Genomic DNA, 27,888 nt, shown 5'->3' with positions numbered 1-27,888 from the left:
TTATTTTATTTTATTTTATTTTATTTTATTTTATTTTATTTTATTTTTGGATGCAGCTCTATAGAGACAGAAGTCTTTAAAAACCCACACAGCGTGGCATCTCCCTCATGAAAATATTTGATTTCTCTTAGGTGTCCTGGCTTTTCCTGGTCTAGATGCTCCCTAGACCAGCAGACATCTCTATGGGCACAGTGCCCACTTCCCCCTAAGGAATGGTGACTGAGGAAACATGTTATAGGTACAAAGATGAGCTGCCAAGGCTAGCCCGGCCACTTTTCCCTCTTTAGAGGGGTTTGGTTTCCCAAGTGGGGTCTGCAGTGTGGGCGATTTAACAAAGACGTACTGTGAAAAGACGGTTGGGTGGTTAAAAGCACTTAGGGCTCTCGCAGAGGACCCGAGTTCAGTTCCCAGCACCCATGACTGGCTAACGACCACCTGTAACCCCCACTGCAGAGGAGCCGGTGCCTTCTGGCCTACGAGGGCACCCCAACACAAGTGTGCACGCACACGCACACACTTCTCTCCCACACACACAAATACAAATTTTAAATATTTCAGTAAAGGACTTACTAAAGCGATGCCCTGCTTTTTGACTGATTTCCGGAGACTAAGCACAGGTCATCAGGCATGTACAGCAGACACTTTACAAACTAAACCATCTCCCCAGCTCTTTAAGCCGTGGACCTCCATCACTCTGTCAGCCCAGAAGAACACGGCAGTCCCCGAGTCCTGGATACACCAACTCCTCCCTCCCTGCGGTCCTTGGTCTTTTAGTCCAGTTTGATCTGCCAAGCATGGCTCTTCTTACCAGGTCTCCCTGACTCCGGATTTGAGAATACTGTCTACAAGAGCCCTCAGACCTCAAACAAATTCTTCTTCTATTGATCCCAAGTAATGAGAGCCCTCGCACGGCTCTGGTTCGAGTCCCGGGCCAGGAGTTAGCTAGTAAATTTAGTCCCAGCTTCTGAGAACATTTATTGCTCTTCTTCCCACCATTTAAAGCTGTTCAGTTTTCCCCAGCTGTGAAATCGACAGAGGACACTTCCACAGACTTTCAGTCCGTCTTTCTGCCACACAGGGCTGTTATTCTGCTGGGGGCAGAATATCGTATTTCCTACCATAATAGGAATTAAACAAAAGCCCTTTGAGCAGGGGTCTTGTATGTAAAAAGCCTGTGCTTAAAAGTAGATGCACCCCAGAGGCCAGCAAATGCCACCCCTTCTTTATTATCATTAGCATTTTTATAGCTAATCAAGGCTAACTAGAGAATTCATTGTAGAAAAAAAATAATCTGTTTTTTTTTTTTTTTTTTTAAGAAAAGGACATGAAAGAAAGGACATTGTCAGCTTACAGCACAGCACACACAGAAATAAGAGCAGTCATGTTTTGCCGAAGAAAGCACAGACAGCTGTTTAATTTTAAGGACTTTGTCAATTCAAAGACGAAAACCAAACAACTGTTGCTGCAGAACTAGACTCAAGGCCAAGTCAAGATAAATCTGTTCCTAAAACCATCTTGGAATTACAGAACGTTTGGGTTCACGCTGGGCGGAGAAGTGGCTTTATTTAAAAAAAAAAACAAAAAAACTGGAGAGCCAGTGCATTTGCTGGCAATCAGAGGAGAGGAGAAAGAGGCTTTGCTTTTTATGTCCGGGCTCCACAGTATCAGATCCCCCCCCCCCCAGCTTTTTTGTTTCTCATTTTGTTTTAAAACCACACTTGTTTCTTTTGGGGGGGAGACAAACCCATTCGGCAGACAGTTGTCCAAAATCACACAGGCAAAGATTTGAAACGAAATGTTAAAATCCAATTAAAGACCAAATTGCTTAACTGATGATTGAATTTGGAGTTTGGAAATTTCAGAATTTTTTTTTTTTTTTTTTTTAAGAGGGCATGGAATGCTACAGTCTCTCCCTTTGCTTGGTCTTATAAATTCCAAGTTTCTCTATACCGCCTATTGTTAGAAACAAACGAAGTGGCCATTATTTTTTTTTAATGGTTTTTCTTCCATATTAGGGAGTTACTCAGACATCTTTCTTTGGTTCCTGTAATTCCAAGCCAGTTGGAGTATCAGCCTATTTTTGGTTATGAAGGAACCTTTGAAATGTGGGTATGATTTTTTTTTTTTTTTTTAGGTTATAAAACTCATTAAAATCAATTGGCTACAAATATCACAGCTACGGCCATAGACACAATGACTTCATTATGCTCCTGGACTGCATTGTTCTCACTTTCACAAGCCTCACTACCCTTACCTCGCTCACGGCACCTGACACAGTGAAAGAGGCCTACTGCATGTAAATGACGAGGCACGAATAACTCGGATTAAAGCAGCCGAAAGCTGTGGTTCACACCTTCTTCCCTCTGAGATCAACGCCCTACCTGTAGTCGATTAAACTTTCTCGGTCCTGGGGTTTTTGCGGTCGTTCCTCTGCATCACGCTGGTTTACCACAAGAGGGCGACGGAGAGTTTGCTTAACGCTAACAAAGCCAGAAATGGTTCTAATGACAAGCTAAGTGTTTGAACTTGCTAGGGATTTATTTCTCGGCCTTCCAGTTGCCACACTTGCAGCCTCTGGGTCTCCCGAACGACGTATGATCCAAATAAATTTCTTCTGAGAGGAAATACAAAGAGACAGGTACGGACAATAAGGGCTTTTGCCCAAATAAGGAGGCTTTCATGGCAACCCCGCCTGTTAGATAACCATCCTCTGTCAGTTGGCCATGAGTTTATAAGGTTGGATGCTGAAGTATGCATACCATGTGCTATAAAAGAGCTAGGGGGACAGAGACAAATACCTCTACAGTTAGACATCACAAGCATACCAAAGGCGTTCGGAAGGGACACTCCATTGTGTGTAGGCTGAACTCACGAAAAAAAAAAAAAAAAAAGCATTTAAAATGATATTATTTCCTTAGATGCTGTGGTAGAGGCTCTGAGAAAAAATATATTTTCCGGATTCATTGCCATCGTCACCATTACTGTTCTCGTGCTGTTATAATCACTGTGGTGTTAAAAATAAAAGGAAGGTGTTTGGTCCAGGAGACTGGTTCGTAGCTAGCGACTGTTCTGCGTGGCCTCTGTCACCGGAGCCTAAAGCTGAGGGCCCGGCGGTAATGAACTCTTATTTCGGACCCTGTGGCTGGCTACGTGGAAGGACTGTTTACTAGCCAACCTGGTGCTGGGTAGCCGCTATCAGAGCACCATCTGATGGTCTTTTCTGTTTTTTTTTTTTAATTTTATTATTATTATTATTTTTCATTAAGTGTATGTGTACACACGTGTGCGTGATGTGTGCTGTGGGCAGGAAGGTGGAGGTCAGAGGACAACTTTGTAGAATGGGGTTCTCTCCGTAGAGTTCCACATGGGCTCCAAAAATCAAATTCCTAGTGCCAAGCTTGCATAGCGAGCGCACGCGCAGGCTCTTAGCCACCCAGTCTTCCTGCCGGCCCCTCTGCAGTCCTTTTGATGCTAAGGAGGACAGGGAGAAGTGCTCACCTCCTCCCCAGAGTTCCCAGAATCGAAAGCTCTTTGCTTTGTCCAGCTTTTCTGGGCTTATTGGCAATGCCTCGGGTGAAACCGTGGGACCTGAGGCTGCTGGACCATGCCAAGAAGGTCATGTTCTTGCCTGGAGGGCTGACTATATCTGCCCCCTCTACTTACTTTCAAGTAGAATCTCGAAAAGGCAAACCCAGTTGGACTGAAAACTTATTCGGCAATTTGTGGTCAGGAAACTTCTACTTGCGATTAGCCAAAAATCACTTAAGTTCCATTTTCTCATATCGTGTCTGCACCGAATGATTAAAACGGCTTACATTAGTCCCAACTTACGTCGTCAACAAGTAAAAATAGTTTGTGAGGAGTCAGAGCTTCTCTCTCTCTCCTTCCTTTCCTTTTCCCTCTCTCCTTTTTCCTCCCTCCCTCCCCACTCAACCTGTTTTCACTTTGATACCTTCCTTAAGGAACTTAATGTGCTAACAACCTCATCAGGGCATTTTAGTAGCTTTGAGTCAATAATTACCAAATTTGGACTTTGAAGGTAGCTCAGCACTGGCAACTTTTGGGGTGCTAACATCTGTCCATGACTGTCCTGGTACAGCGAATATGACTCTAAATTGTACCGGAACTTTTGAATTGTGATTTTCACCAGTTGTCCTAGCTTCAGCTGTTGATCTGTTTTGCTTGCCCTTTGAATCATGTCCAAGGACATCTATGATCCTAACATTGTATTGTTGTCCAAATCCATACAGAAGACAACACAAGTCATCTGCCTTTTAAAAAACAAAAACATGGAATGAATTTTAATAATATACTTCATTCAATCCATTGTGGCCAAAATATTGTTATCATCTCAATATGCACTTGATTTAAAATGCTATCAGTGAGATCACTTGCTTTCTGTCCCACATGTTGAAAACGGATATGTGTTTTATACATAAAGTACACCGCAGCTTGGACTTGGCACAGCAAGAGCTCCATACAATCCTATGACTGTATTGGATCTAGCAACTGGAAACAGTAAGAGTATTGTTTTCTCTTACACAGACAAGGGGAAGCTTCACCCTTCTTTATTATTATTGTTCATTATTATTATTATTATTATTTCCATGGTATGGTTGCCACTCATATCTGCCCTGTTGTTTTTTTGTGTCACAGACCCTTGTTTCCAACGACTGAGCACTCAGGCTTGCCCAGCCCAGCTAGCTACAATCACCTGGGCCTACCATGGGGGTTAGGGGCCTTGTTGCTGCCTCTGCATACACACACACCACAGCATCCTTTCTCCTCTCCTTTTGGACCACACTCTCCCCACCCCCCACAGTTTCCATCCTCTTCTTACACAGTCAGTGAGAGCTTTGGTGTGACGGCTCCTGCAGCTCCCCAGAGGAAGCTCGGGGAGAGTGAACGTGTTCTATCAAACAGAGAGACTTAGGTGAAGAAAAACTCAGGAAGCCTGGAGACGAAGAACGGTAGTCATCTTGGGGCAGAGGTGTTAGGTGCTGGTGTGTGTACATGTTCCGTGTGTAGAAGCAGGTGTCCACGTGTCCACGCAGAGGCTAGAAGACAGCTCTGTTTGTCATCTTTGGGCACTGTCCACCCTGGGGTGGTAGTCTTGATTTGGTTGTTTTCTGAGACTTGGCCAGCTGGCCAACAGTCAGCGCAGGGATCTGGCTGTCTCTGCCTCCCCATTAGTAAGCCACACATGCACCCCACTGCGCAGGCTCCTGTCTGTGAGTCTGAGGGCTGAACTCAGGAGCCCAGGCTTGTGTAGCAAGTACTTTATAAATGGAGTCATTGCCCCCTCTCTACATAAGAAAATTTATTACATTTTTATTTAGGGGGTCATGTGCCACCAAGCACCTGTGGAAGTCAGGAGCCAGTTCTCTCTTTCCATCACGGGGGTCCTAGATTGAACTCAGGTCATCAGTCTTGGCAGCAAGCATTTTAGCTAAGGAATATCGCTACATGTCAGATTCTTCTGTCTGACGGTGAAAAGAAGTGAAGAACTGTACTTTCATCACAGATCACTTTTGGATATCTTTTGAAATAAGTTGGGAACCTGTTCTATTGTTTTTGCTGTATGAATTGAAGAATGAAACTGCCTCTCCTAGGATATTCATTCATGTCTGTAATGAGTTAATTATATCCATTCTGATCCATGTAAAAGCAAACGAACAAAACAAAACAAACAAACTCATAAAAACCATTTGCTTATATCCAGTGGTAAACATTTTCTTTATCGAATTGGCAAATCAATTACCTTTGGTGTTGAGAATGGACAATCTCGTTTCCAAACCTGGAGAGATAGCTGAACAAGAATGCCGTGTTTTTATGTGAATCTAAATGTGCTCTGCTTTTTACTATTCCTTCTGAAGCCATTTGATGCACAAATGTAGCTTTCAGTTTGCTGCAGTTGTGTTCAAAAGCAGCACCTCAGAGGGTATCAATCATAGGCAGGAATGAGCGAGTTTATTGGTTGTCACAGAAAAAAAAAAGGAGAGACAAAAAAATTCATTCTCTGTTTATGAGGTTCTGCTTTTATGACCTTCAGAAATTGTGAAAATTAAAATGTCCTTCAAAAACATGTCCACAGTGGATGCTTAGACAGCCTTAAACAATAAACAGACAATTATATTAAGTTGTAATTCATTCTTGTTAATGGTAACATGCCAGGACAAGCTAAATCTGCATTTGTTTAATGCTTTTCAAAAGATGGGGAAGAAATTATTTTTATGAAACTCTGTATTTTTCTAACTGTGTAATGGTCTCTCTCTCTCTCCCCCCCCCCCCGTGTGTGTGTGTGTGTGTGTGTGTGTGAGAGAGAGAGAGAGAGAGAGAGAGAGAGAGAGATTGTCATCCTCCCTGGAAGGTCTAGGCTGTCATAGCCCCGGAAGTGGCCACTGCTGGCATCTGGTGGGAGAGACAGTGTTAATACATGTGAACGGGTACGCTGACGCCACTATGGTACTTTTAGGTAACACTTTTGCCATTACCGGGCCTGTACAGTTGTGGCAAGACTCCAAAGCAGAGGATGAGATGAGGATGGGCAAACAAAGGATCTGCATTCGACACAAAGGCCTAAGTTGGTCTGTCACTACCCTGGGCCCAGCTATGCCGATATGTGTCTTCTCTGCTATAGTGTCTTTCTGCAGAGTCTAGGACATTCTGAGGCAGATGAGTCTTTCCATGGTTTCCTGAACCTTGGGAAAACTACGAGGTAAACCAAGGGCCTTGGTCACATCCAGGTCGTGGCGAACTCTCCTGGTACCTGAGAGCTGAATATATTTCTCCCAAACAACTATGGGTGCTTCCACCACCTCTGAGGGAGCCCACAGTGTCCTCTACCAGGAATAGTTCCCTCACAAGGACCTGTGAATGGCCACCACAGACCTGCAAGGTCTGGCTGGATTTCATACGCCTTTCCTCCTTCCAGAACCTTCTCTCTAAAAAGTCTGTCCTCTAACAGCCCAGAATCTCTCCTGGCTCCATAGCCAGGCAGATGTCAGAGCCCCTCTGATTTCCTCCAGAGATGGTAAGAAGCTTCCAAAGTCGCTTTCTTCTTCACAAGTGTTCTCTGAACGCCTTTCTACAGAGTACACTTGGGAACTGGAGAATCCACACCATGATTTTAAAGCGTTTCTAAATCTTATCTGATCATTTGTATCTGTCTCCCAGGGAAACAAGGCTAGAAATCAGCTCCTTTCTGATGATAAGCCCTGACTACAGAAAAGGCTTGCTTGTTTTTTAATGCAGGAGTGCGTGGAGTCACGTGTTCTCAAACCAATTAGCAATACAGATGAGCTCGAAAGCCCTGTTCCATTTATGGGGTGGGGGAAGGGCCAACTTGAAATATCTGTGTTTTTAAGTGTTTCTGAGAAATGAAGACCTCCAGGGCAAAGAGAGGGAGAGAGAGAGAGAGAGGGTGTATCAGGAAATAGCTATGCAAATCACATGCCTGTGAAATTACTAATTCGTTGATGGGAGGCATTAACAATGCCCCAGCATTCAGGACTGTGAACCAAGAGTGAGTAAGACTGGGGCATGTTTTGGATGAAATTGCAGGAATGTTTACTTGCATGGTTTGTTGAGCAGTCAGTGAAGTCCGTGGCTGTTTGGGACTTCAGCTGCCCAGTCAGTCCAGGTAGAGGGAGCATGGACATATATTCCACTCTCATTAGTGACAAGGAGTAAGCTGAGTGACTTTGACAAGAAGCCGTCATGATCTCGGGTCTCGTATTTATTTCATTTATTTATCTGTTTGGTTTTTTGTTTGTTTGTTTTTTCATCCCCTTTCTAACAAAACAACTTCTCATCCTTTGGGGAAGCGGAAGACCATGGACCCTGTGGGTCCGCGGTTCAGTGAAAATGCTGAATTGTAGCGAGTGGTACCAGCCACTGTGGGATATGGCTTGGGCTACAGCACTGAAGAGCTCACAGCCCAGTTCTCCAGGAGACCAGGAATACCCAGTGTGAGCACATGACAATACATCCAGAACACGTGACCTGTAGTTCCTCATAGAGATATCTTGGTGGCCTGTAAAAGTGGCAGCTTTTAAACCCGGCCCTAGGATCTGCGCCCTTTATCTCTGGCTCCCTCCTTCTAGTGCTTTTATTTGAGAGAACACGTTTCTAAAAGGAACTGTCAGTGCACCTGCCAAGCACTGGAGCCCTTATGATGTTGTAGAGCTCTATCTGTTGCTGGACCTCCGTCAGTTAAGGTCAGGGTATTTCCGGGAGACCTGTGGTACCCATCACTGGCCCTGGGTGCTCACAGGTCAGGCAGCGCACTTGCCTCTGAAGCATTTTCTGCTGGGTGTGGAGGACTGTTCACAGAAAAACAAAATAACAGTAGAATTAACAAAATAAACAAAAAGAAAAATAAACACAGAGTCCTAACTGTATGTAGGAATCACGGTTTTCTGAATTCACAGAGAGCCTTAACCATGTAAATATGCATTGAGTACAAACAGGCCCTCCCCGGAATGGAATGACACTGGGTTTTGAAGTTAAAAAAATCTCATGGAATCATTTATGAATTCTTATGTTAAAATGTTGGCTTGGTGGTAAAGCCTCGATGAGAGCTGAGAGCTTTTAGGCTGTTTTTGTTTTTCCCCCAAGTATTTAAAAACTGGAATTCTGTAAGAGATTATCTGTGAAATGCCTTTCTTTTATTACGCCCATAAATTTGAGGAGTGGCTTTGATCAAGCGTTCTGCCATTCTTGGTTTCTAAATCTTTGACTCATACATTAATAACTAAAAACATTCATCCTATTTTTGCTAGACTGAAAGAGGAAGTTTCTAAATAGTCGAAAGGGAAACATTCAAAATAGAACACGGTAAATGATAAGTAAATTAGGGTAGATGTCTTTTTTTTTCTTTTTTCTTTCTTTCTATTTTTTTTCCCCCAGAAAAAGCAACACCCCATTCTGAAACTTGCCAGAGTATTTTAAGATTATTGTCTGGAAAAAAAAATTTTCCCAGTACCTCATTCTCCTCAGATGAAAAGCATTACAGAAATTCTGCATATTATCAGGAATAAGGAGTATGCATAGAACAAAGTTGGCCAGTGCCTAAGACTTCCATCAGTGGCTTTTGTTTTCTGGCTCATATTTAAAATATACATAACTTTAAAAATGCAATGAGTTAATGTTTCACTCACCTCTGTAGACACTGACACACACACACACACACACACACACACACACCCCAACACACACACACACAAATCAACGGGTCAACTCTTAGGAAAATGATGTTTGTTTTTTCCATTCCCCTATTTCCAGATCCTCCCAGCAAGTAGACCCTAGAAGTACCTGTATTCACAAAGAACTTCTCTAAGGGATATGTAGCTACCCCGGGGGACAGGGGAGGCCTTCCACAAAATGGGAAGAATAGGTTCTCTAAAATCCAGCTTTTAGAACTGTTTGTCTTTGTTGTATTTCCAAGAGCATAAATGGTATTAAAAAAAAAAAAATGATGGTAATGACAGAAAGAACAAAGCAGAGAGGGGAAGGGGGGGGGGAAAGCAATATCTAAGCCAAAAGCTGTGGCCTTGCCAGTAACTGGTTACATTCCCTTTGTTTTATTATTTTAAGAATCTAGGCTGAGCTGCGTTTCCCACACCTGAGTTGCCTGACCCAGTAACTTGTCTGAACCTACAGCAAAGTGAATACACAGAAACGCCTACTTTTCTTTTCTTCTTTTAAATAAACAGACCCTTAAAAAAAAAAAAAAGAGTAACAACTGTTGTGCTCTGTTGTCAAGTAGACCGTATCCACTGATAAGAAAATGGAAAATATTAACAAAAGAAAACAATGGCAAAAATAGTAATTAGATGTCGGGTGTCCTTAACCTGGAGGTAGTTGGCTTCCTACTACAGGGGGTTCATCTCTGTAGAAATAGCAGTGACTGCTCAAACATGAGCAGGTATGAATTGGCAGAGGGAGATGGACAGATGGACAACTGAAAAGAAAGAGGTTCTGTTTGCTTGTACCGACTGCAGAAACTTCTCACTCATAGGCCAGAAGCCCCTACTGTAGAGGGGCTCGGGGGCGTAGTGCTTTGACTGGCCTGGTGCATTGAGCAGAAGCCTTGCTGCTGACTGCTAAGCCAAAACTGAAGGGGACCCTGCTCTCTGTGGGTCCATGAGAGAGGGGCTTTGTGCCCGCCCGGTGCACAAAAGCAGGTGACATTTGTGTGTGTTTTGGTTTGGTGAAAACTCACTGTGGGCTGCCTGTGTATTCAGCAAGTGAAGTGAAAGAATGAGCACAGGGGTGTCAAAGAGAAAGAACTTAAAGAAAGAGGAGCCCGGGTAAACTGCAATTGCCCAGGCAGCAATCCCATCGTCGACAATCAGTTGCATGACTTGATCTCTGCCTCAGTTTCCTGATCTGTAAGATGGGGAGAACCATGACAGTGCTGACCTCCCAGTTTTAGAGGGTATGGTTAGAGGACAGAGCCATGGCTGGCACTCAGAAAGTATACTCTTTCTGTCTCCTCTCCTGAGGGATTCCCTGACGTCAGAGGGAAGGGAATCTGGTGGAGACCCCCAGTGTAGACTCTCTCTATGTAATATCCGGCTGGGGGTCTCTGTGTCTGTTTCCATCTGCTGCCCTAGCAAGCCTCTCTGATGCTACAGCGTCACTTATTTTAGGTGGAACTGGAAGAGGAGCTTCAACCTGAGAGGTCATTCTTCCCCAAAGCGGGAACCCGCTCCAGGTTGAGACTCTGGGATCTTGGTTTTGACACTAGATTTCCAGGAGGAAGTAGGCATAGTACCTAGGATGGTTGGAAGGGACGGGGATGTTTCTCCTGTGCGTGAATGAAATGCAAAGGACCCTCCACCTTGACCGCCATGCCGCAGGGCATTCACTTTCCATCACTCCTCTAGAGAAAGATTTGTTGCTTTGCCTTGGAGGAAAATAGACAGAGCCGAAGGAGCATGATACCCCTTCTTCCTCCAGTGCCTCAGTCACAGGCCCCACAGGAGGTCTTAGGAGTCGAAAAAGTCTCCTGTTACACTATTGGGGTCACAATTTCTTCATGTTCCACTGGCATGTGGCGCAAGGCTATGGTTAGTTCAAAGGTTTAACAGCAGTCAGGAGCCCAAAACCTTGGCATTGTTGTCTCAGCATGACCTCAAGCCACTAGCTTAGGTTGCCAGAGCATGGTCGGGTCTGTAAGGTCTAAAGGTTCCCAGGGTGACACATGTACTGAGGGATCTGGTTGACAGGCTCCACTTATGAGGATGTGAGGAATACGTGGGCATTTGTGTTTCTATTAGTCATTGGTTCATTCACCAAATTCAGGTTACACAATGCAAACCCCCCCCCCCCAAGGCTATGCAGATAAGAGGTGACTCCAACGGCCACACCCTTAAAGATGATCTAGTCAGGTATAATACTGCCCTCCCAAAACCTTATAGCTCAAGCACTGCTATACAAAGAACACAATGAAAATGCTGAGAGACAGAGAGATCCTAGTTGGAAGTAAAAGAAGGATTTGCATATGCTGGGTTGACCCACCCAGTACTTAGAGCATTCCAGCTCTTGATCAATTAAGAACCAAAGATGACTCCTCTTCAGGAAACTGTGTTTAGAGTTAGTTGTGTGATTAGTATGATAGAACCCTCTGTTCTAAATTTGTAGTTCTCAGAATCTGCTGGGACTCTGGGTTCTGAAAACAGCCCAAAAGGTGAAGGAAATCGGCCCAGTTTAGGGTTGGCTCTTATGGGTTCTCGAACCTTTTGCCTGGCTATTTAAAATACTGCGTTCAGTGAGAGCTCTGTCTTTAGACAGGGCCTTCGGGTTTTGAAAGCTTTTCTGGAAATAAATGCCTTTTAGGTTTTTTAAGTGCTTTCCAAAAATGTGAGGAGGGGAAGGATGACAGCGACAAGCCTCGGAACAGAGGCCACATTGTTCTGCTTCTGCTCAGTCCTGGTGGGATCTCCCCAACCCTGTCTGTTTCTGTCTGTTCATTGCTGGGCTATTATTTTGATAAGGGGACTTGAGAGCACATGTTACCCAAGCAGTCATTAAAGCCTCAGGCACTTTGGTCGTTGTGGAAAAGCTTCCGAGCTACACAAAGTCCTCTAAACAAAACAGTCCACACCCTGGCTCCAGGCTGTGGACCGTGGCAAGTTCTCGGAACTGGGCTCGGAGCTCCCACCAAGGAGCCAGAGGTCAGGAGCCACCAAACAAGCTGGGCGTCCCAGCCAGGGAGGAGGAGAGAGAGAGCCGAGCCTTCTCTGCCAGTCTGGCAGCTCCCCCTAAGTGCTCCGAGCTCAGAGCCCATCCCACACACCCGTGCTAGTCACTGCTGTGTGTTTACATGAGTAATGGAGCGGCCGGGGGAGGGGAGCCGTGAGCAGCGCTCAGCCTCCTCGCTGCTAGGAAGCTGATATCCACACCAAGTCCGGACTTCCAGGGATGAGGCTGGGGAGCGGTCCCCTGCGGCAGCTTTCCTGAGCACGGGCGTCAGTCAGGCAGATGTGTGGCGACTGGAATGGGTAATGTCTATTTTCTCTCTTGCTTGATTTTGCGTGTGACTTTACGTTTGGTAATTCAAGGCAGGTTTTCTGGGATGGACTTTGCGAAACCAGCGTTTTGAGGATCCGAGAATGAGATGGGAGCAGTACTTTGGGAAGAGGAGCCTGAGCCTCTCCAAAGCTGCTGCTTAGCCAACACTCCCCACTTTGATTGTAAGGAGACAGTTTCCTTAACTGAGTTTCACTGACTGTAACGCTCCTAACCACGGCAGAATAACAAACTAGTGGGAAGTCGTGTGTATGTAAATTGAGTCCAAAATGAAATGTCCTAAAGGCACCAGCTAACCGTGTGTGTGTGTGTGTGTGTGTGTGTGTGTGTGTGTGTCCTGATATGAATAAGAATAAAAAGGCTTCCTGCTGCTCAGATATGATTTTTTTTCTTTATAACTGTCCTTAAAAGTAATAAAAATATGGGTGCTTTGAAAGCTCCAGAGATTATTTTGGGGAAATGCATTTGTCTGGAGTTGGTTAATGGGCAACTCAGTGAGCTGGTTGGATTTAGATTTTTTCAGAACTTGAGTGACTGATGAAGTTGAATGTGAGAGCTGGGGGGGGGGGACAGTCAGGACACCCCATAAACAGCCCAAGTTCATTATCATTTGTAACTATGTCTTTAATAGTAACTGTGTCATTTGTAACTATGGCTTTAATGGGGCGCGCTCACGCACACACGCACAATCAGCCTCCACAGGAGTCAGGCTAATCCCGGTGTAAGCTTTGGAATTTATTTTAAATAACCCTCCAGATCTTCATAAAAATATATCGAGAAGGAAAAGAGAACACGCTGACTCAATGTCTTTGCCAGATTTGCTGAGATTTGAGACAGGCTGGCCACAATATTATTAGAAAATGAGTGCAGTAGCAGCTCGATACTGTGAGCCCTTTCACTAAAGTGCTCTCTCTCTCTCTCTCTCTCATCAATATGGTGATTTGAAAAAATACTGCTATCTCTAAACTCTTCCCAAGAGTGATGTTTTCAGATGTCACTTTACTATGATGACATCACAGGCTGGCGTGTCATGTGGGTTTCTAAAACCAAGATACCAAACAAACAGGAGGAGTGATCTCCAAGTCTGGCCAGGGGTACTGCTATTCTGACAGTGTGCCCTCAAGGGAGGGGGGTGGAGCACGGGGGGGGGGGGGCTGCCAAGAGGGGGCGTGTGCATCTTCCTTAGCCTCATTTCATTTTTGTTAATTAGACTCGGGAAAGCTGATAGTTTATCATTGAGAGACTCGTACAGAAAGTTTATCATCCACCAAGGTTCCTTCAGAGTCAGAAGCATCCGTCAAGAGTTGGTGGCCGACATGGGCACGGGCACGCGTCTCCACTATCCGAACGGAGCAACTATAGTAAGCCTCTGGGTCTTTTACTGAAAGACTTATGACGATTATTCTCCCTTCGTTTTCAGCGCCAAATCTTAAAGGCAGACCTCGCAAAAAGAAAACATGTCCCCAGAGAAGAGATTCCTTCAGTGGCTCAAAGGATTCCAACAATAACTGTGATGGTAAAGCTATCAGCAAGGTACGGTTGGTCCGGTGGTCCGCTGAGACGCCTCCTGATTGATGCTTCTTTTGATTTTCCCTTTTGACCTCTCTGATATCTGGTGCCTTGGTGACCGTGTTCAGTTCAGGATTGGCTTTCTGCAGCTCTTGGGGCTTTAGGCCACGCTTCTCTAGTGGTTGGGGGGGGTGGGTGGGGAGAATCTGGCAGGCATTTTGATTAGTCAACAGAAAGACTTCCCACCTCCCCTCCCGGTTTGGCTTGTTGGGTAAAGGACATGATTAAGCACCCACGTCACTCTCAGGCTGAGATTTCATCCTAGATGACACAATGACATAGTTTACTCTGCTCGTATCAAAAAATAGACCAGCTGAACCATCCCATCTCTGAGTGTACATGTCTAAATATGCTTCAGAGATTAACTGCAGATGAAATTAGAAGTGGCTAGAATTAATCTCTTTTGGTCATGTCCTCCCCCCCCCCCCCCCCCGTGCCAAGTCACCCCCAATTCATATTACAGTGAATTAGAGATACAGGGAAAACTGTTTGGATGCATGCACACAGAGGCGCTTGTGCATTTTAAAGAGCTCTCTGGATAGTAGAAAGAGTTTACTTTAGAGGCCTGCTGGCCCACTCTGAATGAGCATTCTTTGGAATCTTTGAAGTGTGTGCCTGAAGTATTTAGTGAAGTGTCACTTCATATTTTTAGACTTATCTTTTTGACTTCTGTGAGCCTGGGTCACATTTCCACATTCTGGAGTTCCACATTCGGGAGTTTGCGTTTGGTGTTTGTTGTTCCCAGGCCAAAGACAGCTCTGATCCATCTAGATCAGAATCAAAGGTCGGATTGGAATTAGCAAGAGCATTTCCAGGTCCGAGTGCCAGAGCGCTGGGTGTGGGGCCATGTTCACTGTTGAGGAAGATTCCGATATAGAAAAAGAATGGGTTGAGTTTCCTGTGGCCTGCCTACTGTTGGTTGTACTTCATCCCCTCGTGTCAAAGTAGACGCTGGACTTTTACATTTCATGTATCTTATCTCCAAGTATATGACTCTCAACACAAAGTTCTGAAGGCTCTTTGGTTAGGAATGTGTTGTGCTCCCAAGATGTCAAAGGTTATGTTGTTGTTCTTGGTTGTTTTAATTATTAAGCCAATGTACAGAAAAGTGTATTTTTTTTCAATTTTCTGGTGGAACTCAAGCCTAGCATTCTATGCAGTTGCTTATGCCTTGCTCACTTAACTCCTGCAAGTGAACACGCGTGGATACCCTGGTGGACATTTTCTCTCCAGTTGAGCAATTTAGGAACCAACTACCTCAGGCCTTGGTTTCTATGACCTTGAATGATGGCAGCGGTCGATTCATTCCCTGAGATGTAGCCCAAGGGCCCTGTAAGGTAATACAGATGGAGCAAGGTTTTATGATGGTGGCATTCAACAGAGAATCCAGAGCCCGTGCCGTGTTTCCTCCAGAATATTCTAAATCTGAGCCCACCGGGACGAAGTGCCAATCCTTGTTATTTGGAGTTACTGCTAACGTGTGGGAATTACAAAACTGACACTGGGACTCGGAGAACAGAAGCAATAGACGGCTACTGAACACATGGACTGTGTTAAATGTTCACTGACTTATTCTCTTCATGAGGGATGACAGCCAAGCCTGGGCTCTCCTTAACCCCCCTCCTGCTGCTCCCACTGAAAGTGGTCACTATGGGATATACCATCCTCCCAATGGCCGTATGCAGCTCCTGGCAACCAGTCAAGAGTCCTCGCTCCTTCTGGAGCCGTGGATTACAGTCTTGCCTGGGATAATTCTAATGGTTCTGGAGAAACCCGCTAATTGGGAAAGAGTGATGAGCATACCTGCTGGCACCCGTCTGGAGAACTCTGCAGGAGGAACAAGCCATACTGGGGACCCCGAGAGCCATTTAAAAAGGCATTTGGGTCTTAAAGTGGTCTTCCACCATGAAATGTTGCAGTAAGGTTGCTGAGTCTATGGCCATCTGCTTACTTCCAGAACCTGAACCATATTTTATGTGACGATGAGCCGCTTGACCCTCAGAACTGTGTGTATTTTCAAAAGTGGCTCGGATAGACCACTTCTAACTGTGGATAAACACGAGCCCCCTGAAGCTGCGCTTGTAAAGCTTCCAAAATGGATGCAGTGGTTTTCCTGTGGTCGTGATGTCACCTTCAAAAGTTTTCACTCCCTTGGCGTTAACAGGACAGTGTCTTTGTAACACATTGTTTTCCTGGAGAGAGAACTCCATGGCATAAGACAGCGCATGTCTCAGGACAAAGAAGGAGAGCACCCAGGCCTGGGAGGGCATGGTGAATAAGATCAGCTCTGAATCTGTCACTTGATGGGACCATTTACAGTAGCAGGTCCATGACTGATGCATGATCAACTATACTGAAGAGGTCTTTCTTGGCTTAGATCTCTAGCGATAAAAAGTAAATGATTGTGTGTGTGTGTGTGTGTGTTAAACATTTTCTAAAGACTAGACATGCAGCAGGTGGTTTCCACACTTAAAAGAGCATGAAAAGGCAAACCATGCTCTGCTGCACGTCCTTCCATTATATCACATCCTTGACATTTCGTGTTGGAAGTGTGATGCCTGCATTGGTTTCAATGCCGTTCATCTCATTCCGTCCTCAAAACCATCCCCAGGAATTATCACTCTTGCTTTACCAAGAAGCTCAAGTTGTTGGCCGAGGTGGGATTAGAAGTATAGTCTGTTTGTTGGTGGTTCAGCCCCAGCTGGTTATCCGTGCTGATGGAGAGAGTAGTGATAACCCAGTTCTGTAGAAGAATGTGGCTATCCTCAAGTAGGTACACAGCTTCACTGAGAACATTAAATGTTGCTTCTCTAATTAGCATGCTGTCAATCACTCTGAAAACCCCAGAGCTCTCTGTGAGCTTGATAGGTGTGTGGCACTCAGATCAGGACACTAACTGGCACCCCTAAAAGGTCATACTCTCTCAAGTTCAGCATGAGGACTAGCTGCTATTTCCATTTTCATGCTTGGATTACAGTAACTCAGCAGGGTAAACTGTTGCTGAGAATGTTTTGAGTAAATGTGGGAAGAATATATAGATAATAATTTAACCGAGTCTTACCGGGAAACGGGAAGCTCCCATGCACTGAGAAACGGTACATGGTACATGGAGCTAGCCTGAGATGCAAGCCGTCACTCACTTGTTACCTTCTGGGTGAGCATCCTTCATCCTCTTAGAGAAAGCCCTGGGGTGCAGGATGGAGTTAAGCAGGTGGCAGCATGGTCTTCCTTGGAGCCTTTGTCATGAACAGAGAGGGTGAGCGCCTTCAGCCCTGGTTTTCCACCCCACAGGCTTTCCTTCCATTCTTACACATACACCCAGAGGATTCAGCAGCTATCCATCTGCAGACCTCATAGCCCCCTAGCCATGGCGCTTCTGTCCTAATGACAGAGGCAATCGGTCTGTTGGCACCGCAAGCTTAAGCCTCAGCCTGTTTTATACACAGCTCTTAGCTCGGCCCCCCTGTACACAGTTGAGGTTTGGAGGCAGGTAGACCTGAGTTCCAAACGTAGGTATTTGCACCTCAGCGGTCATGCACCAAGACCTCCAGCCTCAGTGAGCCTCAGTGCATTTCTCCTATAAGGTGTGGGTCTAAGCAACTGCCTTTGTGCAGTGTCTGTGGACACTAACACAGCATATATGAAGCACATAGCGTCGTGTAGCTCACTACACACTGTAAGCACCCACGGGTATAATGTTTTTTCTCTTGATTGGCTGGGCGCACAATGGAAGAAAAGAAACTCTTGTAACCTGAAAACCACCTAATTTTTGTTTTCTTTTTCTTTTTTTTTTTTTTTTTTTTACTGTGACCTGATAAATCATAGTTCTCAGCAGTAAATGTTGTCGTGCCTAGAAATGAGATGTGCTTTTTAATTGAAAGTTTGTTTTGACTACCAGCTTAACATCTTTATTAGGTTTATCTTACACACTTAAACATGTTACTCATTCTGCCTATGCCTCAGTTTCTACATTTTTATGACAATAATAGCCTACTTTATGAGAGCTGTGAACATAAACTTTAGGGAGATAGCTCAGGTGCTTAAAATGATTGCCCTCCAACCGTGAAGATCTCAGTTCAATCCAGAGAACATGTTTAAAAAATAAAAAAGCTGGGGCAGTTGCATGTGCTTATACCCCCCAGCAGAGGGGAGGCAGAGAGAGACAGGCAGGTCGTTGGGACTTGCTGGCAAACCTACTAATGCCACCTAATCTGCAAGACCAGATCCCGTGGGAGAGTGAAATATGTCCGTGAGATCTCGAACAGCACTTGGTACCAGTGTAAACAAGGAAGGCAAGACAGACAAAAAGTAGGATGCTTTCGTGAGTTCAGAGTCCAATAAATGATGAAATGCATATGTTTAGGCTCACCGACCTAAAACTTGGCCAGTGGAAGTTGACGACGGCGGAGTCACAGGATGTCTGTCTTCTTACATTGTCGCAAAGTACAAAAGCTTGAGAATATTGTCCGTAAAAACTCCACATGGTAAAAACATGTTGTCACCCTGTTTCCCCCAGCCCCTTAAAAATTAAAATCTCCTCTAGCGGCCCCACAGAGCTGCCCAGGAACTTTTCTTTTTGTGAAACCAGGCTGAAGAAATGAAGGCAGCATGCTCACTAACGGAGCCCTCTCAGAAAGGATGTGCTCCCCTTCAGTAAATAAACAGAAACCTTTTCATGTGCTCAGGGCTCAGAAGGATCTGCGGAGGCTGAAAACTCTGAAACAGAACAGCGTAGAATCTGTGGGACATTTTTATTCACAATGTTCCCCGGCACTTGCCCTCTTCCTGCCCGATGTCAGCCAGGAGATGTAAAGAATATTGGAATGTACACATTCCCCATGGGTGCATTTGAACTCTAAGTCTGACCCTTTGTACTTCCCCCTTTTACAATTAAAATAACTCAGCGACTTAGCGTTATATTTAACAACCATCAAAGGCCGCTGTACAACATGGCTGCGAGCAGGGAACATTAGGTTAGCCAAGCTCCAAAGCCTGCCGGTGGTGTAGATGGAAGAACCGTGGAGCATCCTTCTCCATTTATGTCTTAGTTTTGGGGAGGGGCTCTCCATTTGTTCTACTTGGTGTTTTAGCTGTTCTCTACTCTTTCTTTTCTGGCAAGAGAACATTTCCTATTACATTCTCCGCTGATGGAAAAACCACCAAATCCTCATTAAAGAGTCTGTTTTTAGGTGTCCTGCCCAGGGTTATGTGTGGGCATCGCCCTCACATACGCGTGACAATGACCTTGCTGGTGTTTCCCAGCATGAAAATCTCTTCTTCGAGGTATCTAGAAAGAGGAAGATAATAAATTTACACAAAGAAATAAACGTGCCTCGCTTTTCTGTATGATGTATATAGTATTGGGCTAATATTATAAAAGCAAGGTTTCATCAATGACATTAATGGTGGCACCCCTTGGGAAGATAAAATGTATCAGCAGGTAAAAAAGCCATCATCCTGCCAGACATCAACACTCTTTTCTGGTTTGACATGAATGTACTGTTAAGTATACAGAGGGCACTGGTACAACCAGACCAATTGTGGCCCTCTGGACACTTGTTTGTTAATAAAGTTTTATTGACATTCGGCCCCACCATTCATTTTCAGATCACACCCATGCTAGATTTGGGTACGTGCCATCAAGGCCGTAAGGCGCAAAAGTTCACTGTGTTTCCTAGGTGGCCCTTTACAGAACTTTGTCCCTGTTGTCTAGGATAGCTCTGACTCAAGGCTGTCTTCTGGTGCCCCTACCTTGCTTCAGGGGAAAGTGTCACTTAGGTATGTCTCTGCAAGCCTTCCAAGGCTGGGTTTGATTTGATATACTGTTATTATTATTTTTCCAGGTGAAAGGGGAGGCCAGGTCGGCCTTGAGCAAGCCCAAGAATAACCACAATAACTGTAAAAAAGCCTCAAATGAAGAAAAGCCAAAGCTATCCATTGGCGAAGAGTGCAGGGCAGATGAACAAGCCTTCTTAGTGGCACTTTATAAATACATGAAAGAAAGAAAAACACCCATAGAGCGAATTCCCTACTTGGGTTTCAAGCAGAGTAAGTATACTTGTTTTTGTTTCTGAAATATCAGATTCTTTGAATTTCTAAGGGGAGGGAGTGGAAATTTTTTTTTTCTTCTTCTCGACTAGTGAATATGTTGAAACCCTAATCTAGGCAGGGTGTTTTCTGTTTATAGTAGATCCACAAATTGTCCAAGCCAAGAATTTTCTCCCTGGCTCTTTCCGCTGCATTGTCGCCCTCTGGGACAATTGCAGAGATATTTATAGGCAGGAGTCCGAGGATGATGACTGGAAATAGACATGCTGAAAGCTTCTCATTTTCTGTTTTGTCAATCTGGAGTGTCTGTAACTCCTTTCTTATGAGATAATGATGATGATGTAGCCGTATCAGGCCCAGATGTTGCCTGTTCGGGCAGCTTCTAAAAGGAAGGCGTTTAAAAGTGGACAAAACATCCACAATGGAGAAAAAAAATTCCCTTAGTCCTAAAACTAGGTTGTTTGTTTGTTTGTTTGTTTGTTTTTCTAAGTTCATAGCAAACGTGAAATAAAAACTTGAAGAGAAGTCCCAGTTTGGTGCAACTAGGTGTCTTTGTGTAGGCGCAAGGAAACCCATAGCTTGAGCAGAATTCCATTGAAAAGGAAAAGAAAATCCAGATCCTGCCCGTGAGTTCACAGCCAAGTGTATATCTTGCTCTGTCTGGATTTAGTGGTGCACAAAGCCATGAGCCCCTCTGGCCTGAAATAGTATTTTCTCCAAATGCATCTTTCTAGATTAAAACCATGTGTCATTCTGATGAAGAAAGTCAAACCTGTATGTTTTACGTAACAATTTACATAGTTAATAGCAATTGGCACTGATTGCAAGAGAGTACTCACAGCCATTATAAACTTATATAACGACAGATGATTACAATGTTTGTCTGAAAACTGGCTGCTTGAAACAGAAGTAAAATCAATGTTCTGTGAAAAGCTCTGTCCCATTATCAACAATTCAGACGTGACCAAGGCCGAGGCAGGGCTCTTGATAGCCTTGAAACAGTACAAGGTTCAGTATGGCTTTGCAAACATGCTGTGTCAAATAGCCTTTTTACTATTTAATTCTCATTCTGTTCATTTCCCGTACCAAAGGATTACTTGAAGTCCAATATTCTCACATTCCAGGGTATCCGGTACAAAATGAACAACAACAAAAAAATCTCAATACTGATTGAGCCAAGCTGTTTGACAGCAGAAACATGAAAACTTTAGACAGAGGAATTTTTTTTGGTTTTGGTTTTGTTTTAACGTCACGCAGGTATTCCACAGGCACAGTTAGGGAGCTAATGGGCCCCTGACTCCATTTCTCTGTAAATGACTGTCTTCCCTTACTGTATGACTCACTCCTGGCATGTGACCTGCCTGTTTTCTCCTCACGTGCAAGCCACATGTTGGCAAAAATACAGCATGGTCCTTGCATATAGTCTCACTATCAAACAGTCTCAGCAGGGTAATTGTGCACTAATGTGACTGTTTATTGATCACAGAGAAATCTTATCTGAAGGAGGTGTTACCATCCTTCAAGGGCTTCTCTCTGAGAACTGAGCAAGTCCCACCCCTGTTCTGAATTCCCACGCACTCCCCAAGGCCCTTCCAGCATAGTGTCTTCCTTTGCAGATGATAAACAAAGCTGTGCTATTTGTCCCTCAAGTCCAACAGTCTCTGTAGGCTTGTGACCATATCTCTCAAGAAATATTTTTAAGTGCTAAGCGTAGTAAATCCCGAATGTGTCCCTCAGTTAAATTGTTTCCTAGAAATTTAGCTCTCTGGGGTACGGTTGATTTTTGTTTCTTTCTCTTTCTCATTGAAAAAGCAAAACAAAATGTTTGAATTGACATTTCTTGGAAATGTGTTAATGCAATGCTTATCTAAATACTTATTGTCCCTCTAACAGTTAACCTTTGGACTATGTTTCAAGCTGCTCAAAAACTGGGAGGATATGAAACAGTAAGTGTTTAAGCAACTTAAATGAAATAATTTCACAACCTGACTCCCCCCAACACACACCACCGTCCACCACCCTGTCTTTGGCCAAAATGGAGGAAAATGAAAAGCAAGCCACCACTGGCTGCCTTCCCCAATGGCTCTTACACATTGGGGGGGTTTATTGGGCCACTTTTGGAAACGGTCCCAATTAGTTCCAGGTTTGGCAAAACTGTAAACTTGTCGTAAAAACTACAAGTGGAAAACATATGTAACTCTCCCCTGTCAGGGAAATTAGTTGGGTCTGTAATTTTTTCCCATGTTGAGAAAGGGCTATTATTGTACAACAAGCCAAGATTGCATAAAAGAAATCTCCCTTGGCAACCTACCTGACATCTGTTCATGTCTAATATGGGGAACGTATTAAAGGCTTTCAGAAGTAATCAGGATTGGCCATTAAGGAATAGAATACAGCAGAGCCTCCTCCCATTCTAGGGCAAAGAAGCTTTATTAGACAAGGGTCATTGCTACATAAACAGGAAGTTATCAAATTTATTCAGAACAGGCTCTGACATTCTTTATCAGCTAATTCTAACTGACAGGAGTGGTTATTTTTAGCCCACAGGAAAATTTGGATGGCCATGGATTTTTACAGCATGTATTTCTGAGCCAATAAAATATTAGAGAGACAAAGAGATTAAGATCTTGAAATATGGGGGGAAAAAGATCTGCATTAACATAGCACAGAGAGACGACATCTGTAATAAAATTAATTGACATAGGAAGATGGCGTCACTGGGAATGTTTTTTCTCCCACACGATGATCAGATTAAGTTGTGTAGTTCCTCTGGCAATTGAGTGGGAAATTATTTCTTTTCTTCCTTTAAGAAGTAATCTGAGAGACCTCTGTACTGTGTAAAATGACAGCAACAGACACAAAGTCAAGAAAATGATATTTATTTTTACTCCAAACCAGTGGTTCTTGCCATATAATGCATTCTGTTCCACAAACTAATAGAATGGTTTGATGTCAGAGACTGGGCACAGGAAAACATAGGAAGTGCTCTTTCAGTCAGATAATCTGGTATTTACCATCTGCTAGGCATTCGGGCTAGAAAAGTGTTTGATGCAAGTCTGTGAACTTATAAACTGCCTACCGTATGGGAGTGTATGTATTTATAAAGAATCTTAGCACACGAACACATGTAAAATATTCATTTCATAGATGCAAGTTTACTTGAAAGCTTTGTTTTATGAAATTACCCCGTGCAAAAATAAATAAAATTTTTAGCTTGGCTCAACATGTTGATGGATCAGAATATGGACTCCCTGTCACAGTTACAGCTCACGGTTCTGCAAAATCTTGAGCTAATTATAGCTCTGCTCTGGGTGAAAAGATGAAAACTTAGTCTCCTGAGCTTAGGAATCAGCCTCGGCCTAGACCTGTAAGCTGACCTCTCAACATGAAGAATACGAGGCTGCACATTGATGAACTGTTACCATGCTTGTAGCTCAGATCCTTATGCCCAGGTAGCATGTGTGGGAGACGCAGAGATATGCAGACTCCGATTAGTACCCTCCCCCATCTGCTTATGAACAGAATTTTAAAAGAAATTCTCCTCCCTCCCTCTCTTCCTAGCTTCCTGCTTCCTGCTTCCTATGGCCTAGCTGGCACCTAACTTTTTTCTATCATCCTACATCTATGCTTTTGCCCCTCCAAGGTACACGGTACTTTTTTTTTTTTCTTGGAGTATTTTGACTGGTGAAACTTAAGTGCTCAATTAGGATTCAGTTTTGTTGTCTGGAACATTCTAGACCGTTAGTCTCCCCTCAGCTCAAGAACAGCACACTGTTTCTGATAAGTATTTTTCTTTTCATTCTGTGAGAAGTCTGCATGCATCTGAGAGACATTTCCACTTTGAGTAAGGAAGTCGTAGCACCTTGACACATTAGGTTTGTTTTTTTTTATTTTTTTCTTTCCTGACTTGGCCTTTGTATGGAAAAGAATCCTTGCTGTGCTCCAGTTCATGTCCTCAGTTATACAAACAAGGAGACTGAGTTGTGGATTATAAGACCACCATGGTGGTCTTCAGATTCTAACTTGCTGGCCATCTCCACCGTCATAGTCCTTATATCATAGCTTGCTGACAGTCCCATCATGGGATTCTTCAGGTTCTTTCTTGCTGGCAGTCCCCAGTATCGTTAACCCTGTCTCTGTAGTAGTATAGGTAAGAGGGAAGAGACTTACAAAGCACTGTCTCTTGTGCCTTCTGCCCCTGGCAGTTTCTCACAAATCTAGAACATTTTCTTCGTGGTAGGAGTGACTTGGGGAGGATTCTTTTGTTGATGTTGTCTTTCAGTCCCTTGCCAGGTATAGTACTGTCCCCGATGAAACTTGGCTTCAGTTATGCCCCCCCCCCCCCCCGTCAAATATCAAAGACTGGAAAGTTGGCCTCAATTTACTTGTTTGTTGGTTTGTTTGTTTTACATTGTGGCTTAAGAATGCAGGCAAGTGTTATGGTACTGACATACTTCCCTAGCCCCTCAGCCCTCAGGTTATTATCCTGCGTACATGTCAGGACACTAATGTTTCCTAGTTAAAAAAAACAAACAGTTACAACCTGAGATTATGTCTGGTTCTTGAGGGGAAAAAAATACGTAAAGATTTAGCAGAAAGTTTTAAATAGATAAATAATGCAAATACTAGATGTGTAAATACTAGATAGTGTAAATACTCAGGACCGATCCAAAACTCAAGCGTCAGGTTTATAGATGTGCTATTGTGTGGCTGGCTAAACGCGGCCCTCTGGACTTCCCTCTGGTTATGGACAAGAGCATCTTAACTGTCTTGTTTTTGTTTGTGGTTATAAACTATTCCAAACCTTCCTGTTTGAATTGTGGATTATGGATTATTTCAGTTTGGTTCTTCATGATCCTCCAATTGAAATTTAAAGAAAAAAAGGAGCAGAAGTTTCATTTTAAGTCTTCAGTGTTGATCAATGATTGAACAGTTATCTCCACCTTTCCTGCCTTTCCTGGAAATCCATCAAGTGTCTCTCCACTTTTAGGTTTAGAGATCATAAATGTATCTAGCAGATCGGAGTCCCTAAAACATCCGAGTGTTTTGATTGGTTGCTAGAAACGGCTCTCTCTTTGCAGGCTTCTACCAGGACAATCTTCTCCCCAGTCTTTCCTTTCCAGTCATATTAGTCCATAGATCACCCTGTAAGCAGCAGAAAAGGATAGGGCTTTGCACCTGAGCTGTGGTCCTTCCTGAGAGCCCGGGGGAAGCAGTTACAGCTAATGGTGTGTCTGAGGCGTGAGGGCACACGTCAGCCATGGTTTATTAAGATAATTTCACTTGGCCGACCACCCGAGAGCCCATCACTTTCTGAGAGAAAGTGGTGTTAGCACAACGGGTGTCGAGAAAAGGCTATCGAGGAACAGATGGTGGTATCATCAGCATCCTGCGTCCGAACCCCTTCTCTTCCCTTCCCACTGATGAGGCGGCGCCGTGATGTTTTCACCTGGGAGTAGTCACTTGCCTTCCCACAGGATTATGCTTTGACATCAGGCCCTGTTTCTGACATCAGTTTGAAGACATGATTCTAACCCTAGCATTCTGGACACACAAAGCCTGTGGCTTACTTCAGAAAGGTCTAGGCCAAAGATGATGTCATGTAGTTTTGAATGGCTTCAGTTCCTGGAGTACTACCAGGAATTAAAAAAAAAAAAGAAAGTCATCTTCCTTGAATTCAGCCCTCAAGGTGTCCAGACACCACTCATGCTTCCCAGGCAGCCTGAGCAGTGCTAGGCGCCAGCAGGAGCTTCTCTTGACTTTGTGTTGATTTCCCGTTCTTATACCACGGGAAAAACTCATGTCCACAAGAGCCTTTGATGCCCTCCACTTTGCTAGACCCCTCAGATACCAGCATGATTTCATCCCATGACCTAAAATGTAGAGCAATTAAAGACGCCAAGGTTTAGGCCCTAAGAAGTGGTTATCCTAAGGTTGTGTGTGTGTGACACATTAGGTGTCATTCCTTAGGTGCCCTCCACCTTTTTCTTTTAAAGAGAATATCATTTCTTTACTCTTCCACAATCTCATACATGTAAACAATGTATCATAATGTATCCACTCTCAACTCCACAGTCCTGCTTCCCCCAGGTGCTTCCCACAGGCCTTTCCTCCCTACTTCTCTTCTTCTCTTTTGTATTGTATTTTGGTTTTATTTGCTTTGTTTCTCGGCTGGCGGATTTTGTGCTGTAACTCGCTGAGTGCGATGAGCTGTCTGCTGGAATGCTAGCTGATGGGGTCGGCTTCATCCTCAACTGGTCTTGTACAGGAACCAGAGCTGCCACAAGCTCATAAGTGAATGCAACGGCCACATGATGTCAAGATTGTAGGCTGTTTGTCCTTGAGTGTTCTGGGGGATCTTGCTGTTGTTTTGTTTCTGAGACAAGGTCTCTCTGGCTGACCAGTGAGCCCCCAGAGAGTCACCCATCTCTACATCCCCAGGGAGGGAGTTCCAAGTTTTTCCTGTGGAAGTTCTGGAGATGGAACTTGGGTCCTCTTGCTTATGAGCAAGTGTTTTACTGACCGAGCTATGTCTCCAAACACTCTCCCCAAATGTTTTTGAAGCAACGGGATAGTTTTATCAATAAAACTCTCAGACGAATGGCAGCATGGAGAACTCGTGTTCGTACACCTCCAAAATGTCCTCTGGGTTCTAAAGGTCGCTTCGGACACTCTGTGCTTGAAAGCCACGATCACATGTGTGTCCTGAATTTAATGGGTGTGGTGAACTTTTCGGAGTTGCTTTGGTTGTACCTACGCTAGGGAGAGAAGGGATCCTCAGTTGTCTTCGGAGTGAGGTTGTCGAATGTACCCAGATTGGCTCTTGCATTTGAGTGTAGCCTGCTCAGTTCTGACCCTTTGCGGTGGTCTGGGGTCATGTCGCCCGTTAAGTTAGGAACCTTGAAAGCCTTATCTGGCCCTGCTCTCATCTTTCCTCTGCCCTCCTCCCCTTTCCACCTCCATCACTCTCACTATCCGATGCTGTTAGTTAGATGTTCCGAATCCCCAGCATCTTAAATGAGTTTCTTGAGGGAATGACAGGGAAATACAGCCCATGACTCCGTTGGTCGGTTCTACCGAGAGAGAGACGAAGGGTCAGCACAGACAGAGGGAGGCATTTAGCTTCAGAATGTGAGAGAGCGAAAAATCAGAAAGCACTGTTAATGTCATGCTTAGATTCTTGATGGCCCAAACCCAAAGGCTGAGAACTCTGGAAGAGCCTTCATCCTCAGCATGGGCTGTGTTTTCAGGTCATTCTGCTGTGACGTAGCTTTGATAACTGTACAAAGGCATCAGCTCTTGGTCCCAGAAGGCAACTGTATGGATCTGGGTTTAGCACTGCTGTGTATCCTTAGATCAGCAGGTGTCCTTGCTGAACCTCAGTCCCTTCACCTACGGTTGGGTTCCCAATGCCTGTCTCATGAGATACGGGAAGATTCAACAGAAGTGCTAACCATGTATTACGAAATGTAAAATGCACTTTGCACTGTAATGGAAGTGAGGACTGCTTCTGAAGTGCTTACAGGGATGCACTTAGGCTGTTTCTGTGGTCCTTCTGTGCACCCTATGCCCTCTCCTTATCTAAATGAGGACCTAACAGAGGAATGTCTAAAGGTGCCTTAGTATCAGGTGTTTTTGAGGAAAGAAATTGTGCCTTTTGTGTGTGTGTGCGCCTAACAATAGATGAGCCCAAGCTTGTATCATTTACCAACTGGGTGGAGATTACAATTATAT

The 27,888-nt window shown here is 44.2% G+C and overlaps 1 protein-coding gene across 2 annotated transcripts in view; it reads left to right on the top strand.

Annotated features, from left to right (window-relative positions):
* Arid5b (AT-rich interaction domain 5B) overlaps positions 1–27,888 on the top strand; it is a 175,541-nt gene that overhangs the window by 120,242 nt on the left and 27,411 nt on the right. Inside the window, exons 1-4 of one of the 2 annotated variants that reach the window (XM_055598919.1) lie at positions 12,050–12,509; positions 13,958–14,070; positions 19,950–20,154; positions 22,048–22,100. In XM_055598919.1, the coding sequence (XP_055454894.1) occupies positions 12,506–12,509; positions 13,958–14,070; positions 19,950–20,154; positions 22,048–22,100 (375 nt within the window). In that variant the 5' untranslated portion in view covers positions 12,050–12,505. Of the gene's footprint in view, positions 1–12,049; positions 12,510–13,957; positions 14,071–19,949; positions 20,155–22,047; positions 22,101–27,888 lie in introns of those variants that run through there. The other variant, XM_055598918.1, reaches the window with a different exon arrangement.

The sequence above is a fragment of the Psammomys obesus genome, unplaced genomic scaffold (assembly GCF_907164565.1).
Source record: "Psammomys obesus unplaced genomic scaffold, mPsaObe1.curated_primary_1811, whole genome shotgun sequence".
Classification (NCBI taxonomy): domain Eukaryota; kingdom Metazoa; phylum Chordata; class Mammalia; order Rodentia; family Muridae; genus Psammomys; species Psammomys obesus.
This window is presented reverse-complemented; position numbering and strand designations above follow the sequence as displayed.